General features: G+C 38.8%; 1 protein-coding gene across 2 annotated transcripts; it reads left to right on the forward strand.

Annotated features, from left to right (window-relative positions):
* Window positions 1-130: 130 nt before the first annotated feature.
* On the forward strand, window positions 131-16,969 carry LOC110063809 (A disintegrin and metalloproteinase with thrombospondin motifs 6-like). 2 transcript variants are annotated; one of them, XM_020770807.2, is made up of 24 exons: window positions 131-356; window positions 433-499; window positions 1,565-1,902; window positions 2,022-2,208; window positions 2,637-2,806; window positions 3,403-3,486; window positions 3,917-4,041; window positions 4,873-4,928; window positions 5,684-5,789; window positions 6,144-6,278; window positions 6,902-7,052; window positions 7,458-7,553; window positions 7,890-8,038; window positions 8,521-8,584; window positions 9,044-9,155; window positions 9,759-9,886; window positions 11,125-11,344; window positions 11,991-12,074; window positions 12,584-12,750; window positions 13,428-13,659; window positions 14,282-14,408; window positions 14,923-15,133; window positions 15,414-15,609; window positions 15,988-16,969. In XM_020770807.2, the coding sequence occupies exons 1-23, from the start codon at window positions 255-257 to the stop codon at window positions 15,573-15,575; spliced, it is 3,273 nt and encodes a 1,090-aa protein (XP_020626466.2). In that variant the 5' UTR covers window positions 131-254; the 3' UTR covers window positions 15,576-15,609; window positions 15,988-16,969. The 2 variants fall into 2 exon arrangements, with proteins under 2 accessions (XP_020626466.2, XP_020626465.2); XM_020770806.2 differs by having other exon boundaries at window positions 132-356; window positions 15,414-15,591.
* The last annotated feature ends 3,445 nt before the right edge of the window (window positions 16,970-20,414 follow it).

A 20,414-nucleotide genomic window follows, 5' to 3' on the forward strand; every position in this document is an offset into this window, starting at 1 on the left:
CTCGAAATGAAAAACGAATGAGACGAAACTACGAAAAGCTTTAATTGAACAATACCCTTTGGAAATTACATTAACAAAAGCCAGTCAAGCGGGAAAAATAACTTTAATAGCTCAAACAACACCGCTGTTTCGTGCAAATAACAATCTCAGCAAGGTCTCTAACGGTCTGACAAAATCGGTATAAAAACGCGTAACTGAACATGATAAATCATTTGCGACTTTGCTCGTAGAAGAATCATCTGCTCGCATAGCGAATGATATTCAAAATGAAACGCTCAAAATTACTGTTAACGAGCTCCGTAATTTTCATTCTCTTTACTTTGTATGTCAAGTACTCTTGTGCGAGGTCATATAAGGTAAAAAATGTTAATAATATTGTTTGATTTCATGTTACGAGCAGTGTAGTTAACATTTTTTTTTATCGCGAAATAGGAAATCCACCATTTGTTGACGGACGACGAAAGAGAGGAGATTTTTGGACATCCATTTGCAGAATATGGTAAGGGCTGTAACAGAAACATTGCTATTACATATGTGGGTTTAATGTACTGGACACCGTTTCCCAATTAAAACACTTTTTCAACCCTTGAATTCAAACAGTTCAGTCAGGGTACAGCTAGCAAATTCATTGAAAAATGTTCTCAGAAACTTAACTTTCTCCCTATAATTTTAACCAGAGTTATGTCTTTTCTAGCTTTCAAAAATTAGATAAATTTAGTGTATTGTTTTTCTGGCAACAATTTTTTCAAATCCACGAACAATCAGTCGGCTTATTTTCCCGCCTAAAACAGTTAAGCAGCATTCACAAGCAACTAACGGTCAGAACTGGTCAACCAATAATAGGACAGGAAAGCTGTACACGTGACTTTGCACATGATAATGAGAATTAAAACAGTCGTTGCGTAATCCAGGCTAACAAACCGTCAGCATTCCGTTACACGTAAACTTAGCATAAAATGTCTGAAGCAGCCGTCACTCGTCACGGTCTAACAGTCCACAACCACATGACGTCGACCATGGCCGTTAAATTTTTCACCTTCTTAAGTCAACCATGAAATTTCTGTAACACAAGAAATTTGAAATAAGGTATTCAAGCGTGTATCTAATGGTTGTCATACCATCAAAATAAGGGAAAAATGCAAATTCGTACAACATTACTCCGGCAGAAAACCGGAAAATGAGTGGAAATTACGCCACTACAATTGTTTGGAAAAAGAAATAATGAAGTCAATAAGTTTAGTAACGTTTTAAAAAGTAACAAAAGAATGGAAAACGCTACTATACAGAGTTGTTCAGATCACCAGTAGAGTGCTGCTATAGGGTCCTATAGGTTTTAGGTATGATTACGTAACAGGTTCAAAATTCACCTTCAAGCCTCGTTTGGGCGAAATTTTCTCAAACGTCTGGCACCTTCATGTCATTTTCACTTGCAAATTCTTTTCATCTTTGCTGCTTTAAGAATTTGCTCATGATAAAATTTTATCTGCAATTTCAAAACGAGGTTTCCTAATTTTAACTAACTCTACATTTCTGTTGTTGTTTTTTCAATTTTTTTTACCCACAGTTCCAGAGTATGATGTATTGCATCCAGTCCAAGTTGACGCGAGAGGCAGTTTCATGTCACGTGATCTGGCTAATGGCAACGCTCGTCGCAAGAGAGATATCGGTAGCACTGGAGGTTTTAAAGAGCCCGTCTTTTTCAAGCTCTCCGCTTTTGGCCAAGATTTCCACCTAAATGTCACGATCAACGATGAGCTATTCTCGCCCAATTTTGAGATCGAGATTCGCAGCAACGGTTCCTCAGAATTCCATTATGAAATTGACCACTGCCATTACATTGGTCAGCTGCTGCCTGCAGAAGGGAACGAGAACAAAGTGGCGGTCAGCAATTGCGATGGATTGGTAAGGAGTTTTGTTTTTGGAAATGTGTTCTCACAAAACACCCCTCTTGAAAAGCTGTATAGCTTAAAGTGGCTACAACTTGTAGTCCGTGTCATTCCTTTTTTCTTCTTTTTCCACAGAAAGGTTTAATTCGCACACCACAAGACGTTTTCGTGGTACATCCACTACCAGATCGTCTGAAACTGGGGAAGAACAACACCCGCGCCCACGTAATACACAGGAGGTCTTTATCGCCTATGCGTGTGCAGTCACTTGTAGAGGCTCTCGAAAAAGAGAAAAGATCTGACAGCTGGTGTGGAGTGGAAGGTATGAAAAAGAACTCACTTGAACCTTTGTTATTGGACCAAAATTTCCCGGATGTGTCGTTGAATAAATAAGATTTTGCTCTGGTCTTTGAGTTAACCGTGCTGTATATTTGCTCTAAAATAAGCAATCGGAGGAGACAAGCAGTTTTTTCCAACAACTAGAGCAAAAACAAAACATTGACTTCAGCATTTTTGACAGAAAAGGCAACCCTCTCGCACACTTTACATAGAAAATAGTACCCCTCCCACACACCTACAGTAAACAAACTGCGTCCTTTTCTTTAACCTTGGAATGATTATCCCTTAAAATTCTCGAATGAACTAGCCTGAAAAACGTACGCTGATGAGCGGAGCCTTCCCCCTTCAGGGGCATGAGAGAAAAATCTGTTACTCTTGGTGGTAAATGTTTTGGCTCATTTTGTTTTCTAGATGGATCAGCCGTTCAGCAGTCGGACGAAGGCGAGTCCCACTTGAATTTTGCTCGCTCGTCAGCCAACCAAAAGAGAACGATTGAGTCCATGATTGTGGTGGAGAAAATGATGACCAAGTTCTATGGTGTTGATCAAATCAAGAAATATGTGCCAACTATTGTCAACATGGTAAGATAGACGAACAATATAGGATGTCATTTAAGTTCTATTGGTAAATAACTGAGCTACTACGCGCGCTCTCATTGGTCAATAGGTGTGGTTAGATGAGAGTATGTAAACATAGGCTCGATTACCAGCCGCTGTTCGGGAAAGGAGCCCGCTCTCCTCCCCCGAACGTAGACCGGACACGAGAGAGCGGCGGAAATCAAGCCTAATGTAAACACGGTTGTGACGTTTTAGATTCGCGCGTATTTTTGAGAATTTTTTTATAAAAGCAATTGAGCACCTTTCCCATGTTTACGTAGCCTCATCTAAATACTCGGGGGAGCTGGGAGAATTCTCGAAAGTTATGCAAACCCGAGACGTATTCGAGGGTTTGCATAACTGTCTCGAACTCTCCCAACCCTCCTCGTGCTTAATTAGATGAGGCTATGTTAACATGGAAAAAGTGTTCTTCGCTTAATTATATGTATAGAAGCCACGAGAATGACAAATTAACTTTTGCTTGAAATTAATAAATTAATACGTGGCGCTAGTGATACTGGTTAAAGCAACATGTTAAAAATGTATGAAATGTATAGCACGGGTTGTTTTAATCCCTTTAGGCTCATGGAATTCTGGCAGATGCTTCTATTGGTGCAAATATCAGGTACATGATACACAAACTCTTGATCTTGGAGCAAGACATGGTAAGCTGCTAAGTCCAAGTTGAAGTCTACAAGGGGTCGTTTCATTGCGTTATTCTCTTGTTAGCAGCATAAATAAAATTCTTTATCGCTTAGCTCAGATCATACTACGGAAATCTGTGGAGCCATTCCGCTCCTCTGATAGCTGGAGCTTAACTATCATTTTTTTTTTTTATGACATTTGATCCTCAGCTGCAGCAAGACCCCTTGAGAGGGAGGGAGTACATCCGTTAAGTTTGGATAGGGGTGTGCTGCGAAGGGTCTTTAACTCTGACACTAAAGCAAACGAAAATTGATACTCTATTTAAGGATCAAGAACATCTAAAAACCCTACCCTATCCCACGGCACATACCTATATAGCCCATATATGGGAGTACCCCCACCAAAGAGTAAGTCATAACGTAATTTTTTCTGTTTTGCATTTTCACACAGAGAGGCCTTGTGATCAGCCCGCATGCAGCCAGTACTCTGACAAGTTTCTGTAAATGGACAACAGGACAAAACATACAAGATGACAAGAATCCCCTTCACTTTGACCATGCAGCTCTCATCTCTAAGTAAGATATCTAAAGTCTGAATACGAGCCAAGTGGCCCATCAGGCCGGAGCTTGTCCAGGTTTCTGTAGCATTGAGCGACTAGTAATATTTCTACCCCCTAGATGGAATGGTAGTCCATCGCGGGGCTACTCCCAGCATTAAATTCGCCAGTACCCATTGGTGCACGTGGGTGGAGAAAGGTACTGTGAGGGTAAAGCATCTGGCCCAAGAACACAACACAATTTTCCCGGCCGGGGCTCGAACCCGGACCGGTCGATCCGGAGTCGAGAGCACTAACCATGAGGCCACCGCGCCTCAGTTATATGTGTGGTAAAGGTTAAAATTTAGACGGTTTGCAATCTGTTTTCCTCTTCAAAGGCACGAAGGTTGTGCGGGGCGAGATATCAAGACGAGAGGGGATTGGGACGAGGCAGCAGTACGGCCCTAGTTAAGTTAAGACCGTTGACAACAGCCAACAGTCTAGATCTTTAGAATGAAGATGGGAGTTTTAAGAAAAAATTGAGCCTTTGATATCGCATAGGTTTTAGTGCATATTCCGGCAGATATAAATACAATTTTACATTTTTGCCAACCAAGTTAGTGAGCAAAATACTGCCATTACATAAAAATCAATATTGTTCTCCATCATCCCCGGGTTATTGGGAAGACTGTGCTTGAATAGAGACAAATGTTAGAAAGATGAGTATTGAAATATGAAAGAACTATATTGAACATGTCAGTGCTTCATCTTTACTCCCTTAAGTTTTGTTTTCCCGTCTGTCCCAATAGAAAATTCCTTTCTTTTCATTTTTCTTAAGCAACTTCAGTAATCCATACACGGTCTTTTACAGGTACAACTTTTGTAGAGACAAAAATGCAAGAGCGGAGGACTGCGGAGATATACTAGGTAAGTAGAACGCTGATTTGTGGGTACTCTGACGTAAAAAGTGAAGGTCTCGGCCTCGAATAGACGTCAGAGGCTTAGCTACCATATACTCAATTGGTAAAGGTAGAAAACAAAATAAATCTTGGAATTTGCAAATTTTCTTTGGCCATAGTTCGTTTAATTAGAGAGCCAGTTGACGAGCTAGAGGAGATTTTGGAATGGCGTTACAACTGGTAAGGCCATCATAGATTTTGCAAACGCTGGGCGAGGCAGGTGTTGGTCTCACTCTCATTCTCCTTTTTTTTTAAAAATATCGTTTGTATGGCTTCGAATAGACAGCTGATGGTCATCTGGATGAAGCCTTCTGTTTAAAATCGTTTAAAACCTATGGTTTCCTGTTAGTCTTCTTATAGCGGCCTATGGAACTGACTCGATGCTACAATTCTGGCCTTTTATTATATCAATAGCAAAATTACTTCATTATGATTGGCTGAGAGCAGGCCAATTTTTCGTTAATTCATAATTTGTACTGCAGTGCAAATTAACGCGCCCACATTCACAATTTTCTCAGTCATATAATAAATAAGTAATCGTATGAAAGCTCGAGCAATTAAGGATTTACACTACTCGTGATATTTGACAATTCTTTCAAATTAAACTCGCCTACAGGCTCGTGAAATTTTAAGAGAATTTTTCAAATATCACTCGCATTCATACGATTACCTATACTTATAACCACACAACAATTGCTTCACTTATCGTTTTCGCGGTTTTAGGGCTCGCAGACTTGAAGGGAATGTGTAAACAGGACACAAGTTGTACTCTGAACAAAGACACTGGATTGGGAACTGCGTTCACACTAGCTCATGAAACAGCTCATAAGTGAGTCACAATTCTCCAGATCAAGTGCTGTTTTATTTCTCACTAATTTTCAGACACACTCAATCAGTCAGTCAATCAGTCAATCAGTCAGTCAATCAGTCAATCAGTCAGTCAATCAGTCAATCAGTCAGTCAATCAGTCAATCAGTCAATCAGACAATCAGTCAATCAGGCAATCAGGCGATCAGGCGATCAGGCGATCAGGCAATCAGACAATCAGTCAATCAGTCAATCAGTCAATCAGTCAATCAGTCAATCAGTCAATCAGTCAATCAGTCAATCAGTCAATCAGCCCATCAGTCAATCAGTCAATCATTCCGTAGTAATCTGTTAAATCTTTATTGTTCGTTATTAGTTTGGGCGCTGAACACGATGGAGAAAGCAACAGATGTAACGATGGTGTTTACATCATGGCAACCAGAGCAAGTGGTAAGCTGACAGCGTTTGATTGGTCACCATGCAGCAGGAATTATGTGACAAAGTTTCTGCAGTAAGTTTACATTGACTGAACAATTTTATAACGTAATGACAGATCATATTTACTCTTTTACAACATACTTAAAAACAAACACAAAGAACGATTGAATTTTGATTAGTTTACGTGAAGCGCAGCTTTCTTAATTAATTTTTACTTTACCAAGTTCAAGAGTACTTAGATTTCGGTGAAGTATTTCGTTTTGAAAGAATATGGCTTCATGTTCTGAGGTAGCCAAGATGAAGGATGAATATATAGAAAAGAAAAAGAAAAACGAAGGCTAAATGCGGAACGCAGAGTTAAGGTTTTTCGTTAAAATTTGGAGTGATCCTCTTCCTTTTAGCTTAGTTTTTCTTCCGCTTTTTACAGACATTGCCCGAAAAGAAGAGAAGAGTACGAAAAAAATTGTAATTTAAGAATTACAATCTATACTGATAAATTTTCTAAGTAAACACTATAAACCTCTAAAATTACTGTTAAACAGTTACAGTCTATTGCTTCTAACCCAGAAATTTACCTTTAAAACTAGCTTAAACTTACTCGATTGAATTAAGAGAAGTCCCCAGCTCGCCACAATTTATCACATTCTTTTAGGGTCGTTTTTAGAACTAAAAGTGCTTATATTTGCTTTCTCTCAGAAATAAACAGTCTGGATGTCTTAATGACAATGCAGAGAACAAAGTCGCTATACCGAAAGGCTTACCGGGACAGCTTTATGATGGAAACGATCAGTGTGTGCGCATGTTCGGTGCTGGATCACGTGTCTGTGATATCCCGGATTTAAAGGAGGTAAAGTCTTGGTTGTGAAATACCGGGGAACTTCGGATAGAAATACGAGTACGAAACTCAGTGCGATTATGACTCCGAGTTGCAATCCACTTACCTTTCCAGGAAAGCCGCCAAACAAAAGATTTAACAAGCAGCAAAGCAGCTTTGCATGGGTGTTATAAACCTTGGATGTTTGCTCATCCGTCCGTTAAAAAACAACAACGTGAAACAACCACTAAATTTAACGTAGACTGAATAAAGGGATCTAGGAAGGTGAATTTTTCATGTTTCCATCTTAGATTTAAACATATTTTCACATTTTACCCAAAGTACTGGAGAAGACTTTAAGATGTTACAGGCTTCACCCTGTTGATCAGTTATGATATGAGTCGGTAACGAAATTAAGCCTTGCCTTTCTTTCAACAGAAAATGTGCGTCAACTTACATTGTGAAAAGCCTGATGGTTACTGCTCCTCGAACGACGAGCCGGCTGCTGATGGAACAAAATGTGGCAACAGGAAGGTACGAAAAAAACCTGCACCTCCCCCAAAAGATTCATTCATTAACGTGATTCTCAATTATCTCACAACACAAACAAGGTTCTGAGGCAGGCCTCATTCAAATTAACAATCTAAACTTTTTCGGTAGCTAGGACCTGAGAAATAAATGTTTGCGGTTATTCGCGAAGAAATAGCTTAAAACTGATAACGCAACTCAGCTCTTATAATAAATACCAGCAGATGGATGGCACAGAGAGAGATGAAGAGAAAGACAGTGTTTAATCTAATTAGTATGTTAATTATTCTTAGAGGTTATTAAATGCTATGTTTTAAATAACTTATTCATGGTTTTCACCAGTGGTGTCGTCGTGGTCGTTGTGTTCCTGTTGGAAGCAAGGGATACCAGGACGTGGATGGAAACTGGGGGGCCTGGAAACCTTGGAGCTCGTGCTATCCTCGCTGTGGGAAAGGGCTTAGTGTGAGAGTACGCGAGTGCGACAATCCTGCGTGAGTGATATATAGCTACAGTATATTAATATGAAATATGATACATGTATCTAAGGGATAAGTACAGATTTGGCAAACATATATCAATGAAGAACTCGAAGATTTTCCTGTTTTTATTTTTGAGATTCTTCGTTACTCTTAATGGTCATGTGGGTATGGCGCCACATACAAAATTGCCGCTTAGCAACGACACTGACGAAAATCGCGGGCTCACTAAATTGCCACCAAAGATGCAGACTTGTAAGATGTGTCAGATGGTTTTCTACTAGGTTAGCATTCCAGCAACGAGGCTGGAACAAAGAAGAACAATTTTCTCCCGTTTCGTTATGTCGTTCTTTTCCCCATCCTTAAATGTTTTTCATCGTTAAATTTTCCTACTTAGTTTTATCCTACTTACCATTCCCCCTAATGTTGTAGAAAAGGCTGTTTAACATTAATAATACAATAGCTTGAAATAAATTCCTTTTATAAATTATTTTCAGTCCCAAGGCAAGAGGAAAACTATGCGAAGGGAAAGGAGCAGAATACAAATTATGTAACAATGCGGTAATTACATGTATTACAACTTTATTTGTCGCATTTAACTTCAGTTGTTTGCTAAAAGAGCTAGATAGAAACAGACTGGCAATGATTTAAATGAGAGACAGGCGGGTACAACAGTTGAAATAGAAAAGAATACGTGAAGTTACTGCGAACCAAATACACAACATAAAAGTACGCAAGAGCGGAATTCGCTCTTTTGGATCTCTCTTTTAATCAGGCGTGACAATGAATTGAGCGGGTAATCAAAATGACAAAAAAAAAACCAAAAAAAAAATGGCAGTGAAAATAATACACCAGTGAGGTTTTCATTAACGAAGAACTCGATGAAATGACCTCTCGATAGTTCCTTTTGGATTTCTGTGGTGCTGCTAAGAGGAGAAATATATTAATATTTTGCCTAAGGATCGTAAGTGATTTGTTAAGTGACCGGTTAGACTAATATCAGCTGGATTTCTGTTGCAGAAATGTCAACCAAATGAACATCCAAGGATGAAACAGTGTAAAGACAAAAGAAACGTTCAGTTTGGAGGAGGAGTGACATATAACTGGATTTACGATCCATATTACTCATCAGGTTGACAAATAAATCACTAACCAGTGTATATAGCGCAGTTTGTTTTGCCAACACTTAGTCACTAGTCTCAGTAGTGATTTCCCCAGTAGATAGCGTTATCCGTCCTTTAAGCTGCTGGCGTCAGGTTTTTACGTAGACTTTTTCAAAGAATCAAAAATGGTTTTTGGGATCTCAAACATGGTTAATAAAGGAGTAGCGGTGTCCAATGAGTCCTAGACCTCAGTCCGAGCGAGGACCGAGGTGCCTCACTTGACCTGAGCTACTTATGGTTTACTGTGCTGGTGTCTCTTCCAAGCGAATCTCACCCATTTTCCTTCCTTAAAAGCCATTTGAAAAGTGCAATACCATTTTCTAGTTCGGCTGGTGGCCTGATCGGATAGAAATACGTACAACTTTTTCAAGTCCTCAAACTATACAATCTGGAACCTAAGTTTTTATATTAATTTTCATATCTTGAATCGGGAGAGGTGAGTTACTTTTGGGTGACAGATTTGGCTAATAATTGCTTTCCTTACTGTTACCAAAAAAAAAAAAACGCCCACACATATATTATCTTTTTAAAATGATATACGTACACTACTTATTTCTGGACGCTGTTTTTAGGAAAAGCTAAGTGCGTCCTGAACTGTGCTACAACCGAAGGAGACACCACAACCTTTGGAAACGTTAAAGATGGAACTCCATGCACTGACAAGCCAAACAGTGGCCTCTGCATTAACGGACAGTGTGAGGTAAATATTCTAACTTGGAGCGCAAAAAAAAAAAGCCTACAAGAAGGTCGCTTGTCTGAAGGTTTCCTCGCGTAACTTCTGGGCTAAGATTGAGTTTACTCGAAGGCAAAACAAAAAGCTACTGCCGACTAGCGCTCAAAATGTAACATTTTTGCCAACCGTGGCATGTGGACAAGTGTTTGTCATTTAGTTTGTCTCTGATTTGCCGAGTACTGCTTGGTGTTGATTCGTCAAGCACAGTTATCAACCAATCCGATCTCTGTAAAGTAACGTCATCAGAATGGGCCTGTTTGCGCATTTCCGCTTGAGTCGTTTCTTTTGTGAAGAGAGGAAAGAATTGAGCGAGGGGAGAAGAAGGTCAATTTACTCTGGCAACAATAACGGTTATGGAATTTGTCTCTAGCAGATACAGTTCAGTAGTTTCCTTTATGATAAAAATGGGTACAAGAGTTGTAACACTCGAGAACAATACACTCTAACCGCATTGTGAATAGAACACATCGCTTACACCACTTGTTTACAGCTGTTTCAACAAAGGTTGTCCCACAAAATTCAAGCATACGCCACAGTGCTGATTGACCGTGATAGTTTATCGTTGCTTGATTTCGGTTCACGTTGTTTCAGCAAGAAGGAAAGGGAAGCATGAGTACACGTTTGTGTTGTTTCTTTCTATCACGCTGAAACACCTTGCAGCTTCAATCAGACACCTTAGGCCACCAGTACCCATAATACCTTTTGACATTGTCGCGTACGCTTATACGTTTTTGTGGGACAACCTTTCTCAAAACAGCTGTATATTTCATACATGCATAAACTTTATTTAACCACGGTAGAAACAACAGTTATATTACAAGATTAAGATAGGAAAAAAAATTAAAAAATCTGACTGACATGTTTGCCGTGTGGGAGTACGAGGAGGACATTAGGCGATTGATCTCATTTTTAAAGTTAATAAAAGATCTAGTGGCTCTGAACTTAGACGCAATACTATTCCACAAATGTTCCTTACTGTAGCAAAAACTAGGTTTTAAAAAATAACAGAGTTACCATGAACCAAACAGGCGAAAAAGAACGCACTGAAGAAATATACTCTTTTGATATTGCGAGACAATGAATAAGCCAGTGGGACAAGCAAAATAGAAATCTGAAGTAAAACTTATACCTTACTGAGACGTGTTTTGAGAGAAAGGAAGAATTGTTTAGGCAGCGATAACAATTGTGTATATTTGTTCATACAGACTGTTGGATGCGATGGCGCAATCGCTTCAAGGGCAAAAACAGACCGCTGTGGAGTATGTAACGGAGACGGCTCAAGTTGTTCAGGGGGCGGTAACCAGGGCAACAGACCAAAACCAGGCAAACGACCCAAACCAGGCAAAAAGCCGAAACCGACCAAACCACCAACGACTAGCGGTCAACTAAAGAAGTTTACGTACGACGAAACACCCGGGTCAGGAGGTAACTAACTGAGAATCATCATCAAAGCTTTCATTTCATATTTGTTTACTTGCTTTTTTAAATAAGTTTTTAATAGAAGTTGTAACAATAGTTAATCGAGATTATCAGTTAGGTTCTTAGGTTCCCTGCAGTTTATAGTTAATAGCTTTTAATTACATCATGAAGTGTCCCAAATTACTAGAGGGGTGTTTTTCTTCACGGCCGATGAAGAAAAACCCTCTCCTAAGCGTTGTTAAATGTCAACTCGTGCTACCTCAGTTCATGTTGTGTCCTGTTAAAACAAAACCCGTAGAATTTTCATCAGGTAACAGAAACGTACTAACGTCTTCAAATAAAAAAAATGAAAACTTTGCATCATTTTTAACGGAAGCGTAATAAAAGGAACACGATTCTTCCAATTTAAATTGACAACTCGACAAGCGCACTGAGATATTGTAACAGGAGACTAACGTAACTGCGTATTAAAGAAAAACAGTTTACGGTATCTGACAAGCTTTCCTGTCAGGGAAAGTAACGAGGGTCGTTACTTTCGGAAGTTTACGGTATTGCTTGACCACTAAGCCTCCGAAGAGTACTCGTTCTCTTAATACTTCCAGCGATTGAGAGTTGAACCCTCTTACGTGTACTGATCATTTTTCCGTTTTAGAGTACGATGTGGTAATCGGTACTATTCCAGCTGGAGCACGAAATATCATGATCGAAGAAGCGACTGCTTCCGAAAACAATTTGTGTAAGTACCAACACAGGCCAAGCCCAGAGTCCACATTTAAAAGCCCATAGAAACTTCCCGGGCGGTATTCAAGAAAAATTTTTTTTAAGGGGAGGCTCCGGCCCGAGGTTCAGCTCCTTACCCTTTTATACACCATTTTGACAGCACAAAGGTACACCTATCGTATAGCTTTTATTGAAAGAGGTACTCTGTAATAAGAACACTGGAACTGCTGTGACCGGCCCGTCTCATGACTAAATCTCCCAAAAAGGAAGTCTTCTACCCCAGGACAGAAAGGAACAGTAATCAGTCTAATGCCCTTGTATAAACGTATAATATGGATTTTCTTCCAATTTTCTTTCAAAGTTTTTGACCTTAATTTACTAAAAAAAAAACTTTCGCGCTTTTCGAGGGCCTTTCATTCGTCAATAGTAATTAATCCTGTTTAGCTAACCATTGGAAATCATGTTGCAACTTTGAGCAACTGTCAGTATGCTAAAGAGCTGATGGTATATTTGGTCTTGTTTCAGTTTTGGAGGATGCAGGTTACAATTATATTATTAACTATGATACATACCGCGCTAATTTTGGGCCAAAGGAGTTCAAAGGGGCTGGAACTATGTTCCGGTTCACGAAACGAAACCAGAAAGAAACTATCGCTGCTCAAGGACCTCTTAAAAAGAGTGTAACATTACTGGTGAGTACCAAGTGAAACTTAATTAATTAGAAGCAGGGAGGCGTCGTAACTGATTCATTAAAGACATTTGAATTTACTACTATGAAGAAAGTCGCATCTTTCCTATCTATGCCATTTTAAAATTGGCCAAGTGACGACGTCATAAACCTAACGGAATTTTGATCAAATATGGTCAAAAGAGATATCTCAATCAATTTGTAATTCAGCCAAATTTCTCCGGGTGTTTTTACGAGGAAACCAAAACATTGGCCTGATCGCATGATATCAACCCTAACAGGTTTGTCACTATGTTAATGGGAATGATAAATTAAAGAAGTGAATTGTGAAAAGGAAAAAAAAGTAAATTGCAAGCGTAAATGCTGCATAAAAAGGAATTCCGCTCTTCCTTCATTATTTATTTCGTCGCAACCTCATTAAGTGACATTTTGAACTATTGGCTAGTGTGCTATACTCCTGATTACGAAGCTAGAAAAACACCAAATAGAGCGCGTAAATTTAAAATGAAATAACGATGCTTGAAAGATTGGGAACAATGAGAGACAACAGTTTGGAAGGTTTGGGTTAAACTATTCAAAATACACTATATTCGTCATGTTTCTCTTTTAATACAAGTTTAGCCTAAATTAAACTTGTCTTCAAAGCTCTGGTGTGAAGAGGGTTCAATTTTGTCTCGGTAGTACGAAGTGTACGATTATTGGGATAAATACAAAGTGAATTACCAATATGTCAAGCCTGGTGCCCAGTCCACGAGGAGTTTCAGTATCGAAAGCGACTTCCCAGATCTCTTCCGTGAAATATACAAAGTGAACAAAGAACTTAGAGAGGCTGAGGGACAAAGTGAAGTTGAAGAAAGGCCGAAAATGAAATGGATTATGTCGTCGCAAGGATGTTCAGTAACATGTGGCGGAGGTAAGCCAAGCCATTGTAGGCTCTCGTAAATTGCGCGAAATCACTTATATTCGCTATTGACTGAAGGAATGTGCTTTAATTTGGCTGTTTTATAAAGCTATACCACAAAATGTCGATAGTGAACCTTGGGCGTAACTTTGTTCAGAAGACTTTTTTGGTGGTTCTGATGGGGGGCTAAAACTATTGGAATAAATTTTGCATTTCAAGAACGTTTGGGCTCAAGTTTGGAAGGGATGCCATGTCGGAAATTGTCAGATGCACACAATCTTACTACTGGGTAAAATGCTCTAAACATAACTATATGAAGTGCAAACACGTTCTACACCCTAAGTCTCTGAGAATACTCTTAAGACGTCAGACACATAACAAGCTCTACAGTAATAGACTAATAACGGGGAGAAGTTACATCTTCCTTGAATAGCTATATCTAAATATTAGCTTATAGGATTGTATTTGAAAGGTCTTAATCGAGTGGAATAGATTTGCATCTTTGATCTGCCAGGGCCTGGGGCTTATTCAGGAGATGCAAGCGATGTTTAACTCTAAAATCAATTGCTCATGATTTAAAAAACAATTTCAAAGGAATTTGTTACAAATATCCTCTGTCCGTTCATATTTCCAGGAATTGAAGTTATTAGCGCGGTATGTGTTCGTGAGGACGATCAATCAGCCGTCGGAGATCAGTTCTGCGAAGAGAAGAGGCCTGAAGATATAACAAAGGAATGCAATACCCAGACATGCCCTGCGAGGTGAGACTACAGGCGTTTCATATCGGGTGAAGGCCAGGAGTTATTAACTGAAGTATCATTGATACCGACCTTTCTCTAACCAAGCGCAGGCGCAATACAAGGGAAAATTGGCCCGAGGTCTGTGTAAAAAACATCCGAGGGCCAATATTCCCCAGCACGGTTCGAACAAGCTAGGTTAAAAAGTAGTTTATTATATGGCAATCGAAAACAAAAAAATACACGGCTTATGACCATTTCCATGGAAAACGTCTGTATGGTAAAATCTCGACTAAGAAAGAACCAATCAGATTAACGCTCGGATTAACCTCCAGACAACATTGCCATGTAATAAATGTCAATATTTTCGCTAGCAATTTTAAGCTGTGGAAGACTTTGTAAATCTAAGAGGAGTCGCAAATGATTGCTTCAGTGATCTTTCTCCAGAGGAAGCGAGCAAAAAAGGCAGGATCAGTAGGTTTTCGCCCAATTCGTTAATTGTTACGACAGGATTCATGTATCTCGATTGTCTTTCCAGGTGGGAAATTGGTGAATGGACCGATTGCACGAAAAGTTGCAATGATGGCGAGCGCGGCGTCAGATCTCGTGAGGTGTTCTGCGTGGAAGATTCTCAGGGCGTTGAGTTAGAAGTCGAAGACAGCAAATGCAAGGAACCCAGACCAACTAGCCAAGAGGCGTGTGGGAAACAGCCATGCCCCGCAGAGTGGTACACGGAGCATGCTGGCCAGGTAAGCTATCTTTATTAGATTATGATGATGTTTATTTTTAAAACCTCTCGGTTAAAACGTTTTAGACTCGTCACTGGATAGCATCTGCGATACAGAAAGGACTCAAGTTTGAAATTTGTTTTGAAAGTTATCCTGTCGCTTCTTTGGTTTGGCATTTACTGCTCTCTATATTTCTTCATCACTTCATCGCTTCATAACGTCACTTTTCTTCCTGACTGGAAAGCTAACCACGACACTGATTAACACTTCTGTTTTGTTTTTACGCCATGCTTGTACATAGTGTTCAACTTCTTGCGGCCCGGGTGTTCAACCTCTGACGGTAGAGTGTATAAGAATAAACTCATCTGGGGAGACTGTGACTGTGGATGAAAAAGAATGTACGGACATTAAGCCACCGACTCGTGTGGCGTGTAACGTGGAGAATCCTTGTAATGACCAGTAGAAAGCTGAGGAACAAGGTAAATCTTCTTCACCATGTATGTAGATACCAAATTTCTTAATTAAAATTATTTAGTTGATTGTACGTGTCAGACATTACTGATAAGTTATTATCTTACTCGATATTGTGATAAACGTATGACCTATTTCTGCCATAAATCTACTTTTTTAGGCATATCATTTATTATTATTTTTATACGAAATACTCAATGGATCGAAGTTAATACTTTTTTTCCTGCCTCTTCAGGAGAGATCAGCTTTTTGTCCATCAAAAACTGATTACTGTGAAACAAGCATACCACAATAAACGAAGGGTCGACTCGTTAATAAGCCAGTTCGCAACAACAAACTCACAACTAGTCGATTTGCTTTTACCATTCCCTCGTTTGTTTATTTATTTATTTATTTTTTAACAGAGGTTGAATGTCTGAATGGAGATGGAAGCAGTCCATAGGATGACCACTCTTTGAAGATGACCTTCACTGAAATATTCCAGTTACACTGTTTTTACATAGTGCATGCTGAATTTTTGGTCCAAAACTTTTTACAGCTTTTCTAATCTTTCTGTAATTTATAGTCTTCGTTGTTTTATCCGTTTTGTAAAAACCTTGAAGTTATGATACAATCAATAAGCACTTATTGTTAAAGCTAAAATCAAGGGTGTCGTTAACGGATTATGCTGTTGCTACTGTAACCTTTTCGTAGTCACGAAAATGAACATAACTTGTTTACTATACCTGGGCAGTTGTTCGATATCATTATTATGGAGGAAGTAGCATCAAAGAGGTGCTAAAAATGCTGGAAACCGTTGTGAGCCACCTTAACGTTTTTGTAGAGAGAGAAAGGTCAACGTTATGACTTTGTAATAAGTAATAATACCTGTATAAAAAGACAACCAGTTTTTATCAAATAACTGAGCCACTACGAGCTCTCTCATTGATCGATGGGTGTGTTTAGATGAGAATGTGTAAACACGGTTGTGACGTTTTAGATTCGCGCGTATTTTTGATAATTATTTTATAGAAGCAACAGAGCACTTTTTCCATGTTTACATAGCCTCATCTAAACACTCGGAGGGTTAGGAGAATTCTCGAAAGTTATGCAAATCCTTGACTACGTCTCGGGTTTGCATAACTGTCTAGAATTTTCCCAACCCTCCTCTTGTTTAGAGGAGGCTATATAAACACGGAAAAAGTGCTCTGTTGCTTAAATATTGCCAGTAATGGACAAATTTTGTAATATTTGTACAGTGTAATAGAAAAGTAGCTTACAGGGGCTAACGCTCTTTCACAGATAACGAAAAAAGACAGCCAACAGCGGAAAATAGTCCGCTGGTTAGTGTTGATGCCAGAAATAATGTTATTTCAATAAAAGCGTTGTTACTTTGCAATGTCAGAAGTTCCCCTCGCGTTTGCTGTGTTCTGTTTCCATTCATACGGAAATGTTTCCCCCTACAGGTTCATTTTCATGCAAATCAGGGTTTCGCACGGGGACTCGTTTTGAAACAGAGACACAAGGTAACTCGGAAATGGCCCATTTTGAAGAGTGTTAAAAACAATTTTCTGCTCACAGTGTATTAGTATTGATGTTTCGAAATATGTTTTCTAGTTGACGTTGCGTTTTCTTGCTGTATTGATATCACAGGGTATCACCAGATCATTTAATGAAAAATGCGCCACAATATATAATCATGAGACCGAAAGTAAATGAAATGCAACATTGCTAATACACTAAAACTTACAATTCATCGTTTAATAGGAGAAATTGAACGTTTGTAAATTTTGGGAATTTAACGGTGATTTGAAAAATATTCAGTCAGGTTTCCACACTGTGGGAAACAAGTCAGGTATTGCCCGGAAACAAAGAGACACATGTGGAAGAAAACGTCTGGCCGACCAACGCTTTTTGTCAGTTTGTTTCCTTCCACCCGGCGCGCGCCAGTTCATTAATTTCACTTTGATTCTCCGCGACTTAAAAGGTTAGAACTTGGAAGCGATTAAGGTGGTCACGTTTCTTGACTACACAGATAACCTTTCATAGTGCTTGACTTAAATCAATTTTATTACAGCCAGTCTGGCTTCAAATTCAGCTACACTAAATCTAAATTGACGGGCTTTCCCGATTAAAAAACCTTCATATTTAAATCTGAATTAGAGCCCAATATTTACAACAGTTTCTATTTCAGCTTTGCCCCTTTATTTCTTTTGTTAGTTCCTGCTTCAAACAGCTGAGATAGTTTTCATGATTCCGTGACACAGAGTAATTAGGCACAAATTTCCCGTTAATGGAAAATCGTTTTTAAGCTTCCTTTTCGCGCGGCGGTTCACAGCAGGCCTGCGGCAGGAACGTGACTCACCAGCGTAAATCTTCTGTAAAGCGCGTCGGCGAGTTGTGTTCAGGTTTCAGGGCATGCAGTGATTCTAAAAGCTGAATAACAGCATAGAGCACGTACAAAAACATGATTCTTTGAAAACAACGTGGCTGCTGTACTCGGATTCAGTTTGCACTTGATAATATCGATAACTGACTAAACTATTTACCATTACAGGAGTAGTTAAATTGAAAAACAAATAAATGTCGCCGAAATCGACCGAAAGGAATGAAAAATCCTGAATGACAGTCGTCTGCGAGCATCTAAAGATTTCAAAGAAACGAGCATTTTCTCTACCAGGTAAGCCGACGATCTTCGCTTGGGAAGAAAAGATTTGGTGTTTCCAGTGGCTACATTGTTTTAAGAAAATCCTTATAATTAAATATCACTGCTTTTATTTCAAAAAATCACGATTTTTCTTTAGTCAAATACAATCTGATGATATTACACTGATCAAGCCATTTAACACTTCGAGAGTGATAAGATATTTTAGCAAGTATATTTAGCGGAGAAAGACATTTCTAACGGCTACAGGCAAAATCTAGCCGCTATTCATAGCTTTCGTCGTGTATTTTTGGATAATTTTTTTTAAGAATTCGCCCACGCTTGCAAAGCTGGTTTTCTATTTAAGTCAAATAAAACTAACGTAGGAGAAGGTGGGAGAAAAATTTTAAGCTTTGAACTACTTAGGAGTACTGTGATGCTTAACGTGTTATCGGAAATGACACGCCTTTGAGCAATCTTTAGATCAAATGGATTCGGGTGATATTGACTTATCTCGTGACTTCGGAGTCTTACACAGGATATATCAATGTATTGATGTGAAATATGACGGATATGCTGTAACTTATAGCTTGAACGTCTCACGTATGTATCGAAAAACATAACGTTCAAGTAGCTTGGGGTAGATACGTAAATTATACCCAGTAATTAAAAATCAATATCGTCTGTGTACGTAAGAGCTCAATATCATTTCCTTAACGGAAACTAAGCATGTTATCGGCACATTCGCGGTCATTAAGACAAAGTTGATCGACACTTTACTAAAAAAGTAACTTTACTATATGCATTTTGAGAGTATGAATATAAAGGTGATATTTTTCCTTGAATTAAATGAAAAAGAGCAATGTGTTTTGAAAATAACCTTAAATCCCTTTGACCTGTCATTTCCATTTCATACATCTAAATCGCAAACACTTCACATGTGAGTCGAAATAATTTTGAATTTTCCAGTAAGACCTGTCATTAATACAAGAATTTAACTCGATGCGTCCAGTCCATGGCCATAAAAAATTCGTCGGTAAAATCAAGGACTTATCGATAAATCTCCTCTTTGTGTGTTTAGTCGTCGTTGAGTGCCTCAGGCGCCGTGGAGACGGCAAAAGAAATTAATCAGTGAATCAGCGGTTGCGAGACTTAGTATGTTTACTTATGCATTTGCAGCAAAATGGCGTTCTGTGTTCTTTTCTAATCGTTATAAACCACACAGTAAATAACAATTAAATATTTGATTAGTTTTAATGCAAGTAAACAATACGACGTAAAAATTCATCCAGGCCATCGGTTGAAAACGCGAGTTTTACACCCAACAAAACAATCAAGCGTGTTCCTGCAGCATGACGCTTGATGAGCGTATGCGTTCGTTTAAACGTTTTTTGTTCATTTTCATACATTCTCGTTTAGTAATTGTTAGTTACTAACGATATTTCATCGTTTAGCCGGTTCATCCAGCATAATGTAAATGAGAATGTTTTTAAGCAGACGAAATGGCAATGGACAAAGTGGCTTAGAAGGGCGTTAACGAACTTTTAGGGAGTTAACCCTGCGAGAAAGAAACAAGTTCCCGACTTTTCGCTTTGAAATTGTCATTAGATGAACTTCGATATGATTTTACAGAGAAAACATCATATGGTGATTTGACAAAGGACGTTTTCTTTTCAGAAAAGAATCACCTAAATTAACCCCGTAATAATCAGAACAGATATGAAATCGCGTATGAATCTTGCTTTGTACTAAAATCCATACTCTTCGGGTTTTACTGAAGGTATTTTTTAATGTAAATTCGAAAAATTCATATCCATGAAACCACCTCAGCATATAATAAAGAAGTTCAGCATATTGGTTTATTACTCTGGTGGTTATCGCATTCGATTGATAATTATCAAAAGGCAGAAAACCGTCAATAGAATAACAGTTTAAAAAGTAGTTTTGATTGAATCAGGTTCCCTTGTTGTCTTCTTTTTTAGTAGAGAAAAATATTTTTACCTATCTTATATCAATAAACTAGACTGAACTAAAGTGATTGTTCTTGGGAATTTGAATGCAGTGTCGGGAATTTTAGAAATTAAAAATGTTTCGTGAGAGGACACTAAGAAAAGTCAAATGTAACAACTTTCTTGACGGGCGGTGAAATCAAAGACTCGTTCGTGTGGCGAACAATTCGAAAACGCATAAGCTGCAATTAAGGATCTG

The sequence above is a fragment of the Orbicella faveolata genome, unplaced genomic scaffold (genome assembly GCF_042242905.1).
Source record: "Orbicella faveolata isolate gen_17 unplaced genomic scaffold, um_ofav_v1 contig_36, whole genome shotgun sequence".
Lineage (NCBI taxonomy): Eukaryota > Metazoa > Cnidaria > Anthozoa > Scleractinia > Merulinidae > Orbicella > Orbicella faveolata.

Coding starts and splice junctions, on each gene's coding strand:
- LOC110063809 (XM_020770807.2), top strand. CDS start 255: ATGATATTCAAAATGAAACGCTCAAAATTACTGTTAACGAGCTCCGTA. Junction 1,903..2,021: donor TCAGCAATTGCGATGGATTG/GTAAGGAGTTTT, acceptor CTTTTTCCACAG/AAAGGTTTAATTCGCACACC. Junction 14,409..14,922: donor ACCCAGACATGCCCTGCGAG/GTGAGACTACAG, acceptor TTGTCTTTCCAG/GTGGGAAATTGGTGAATGGA.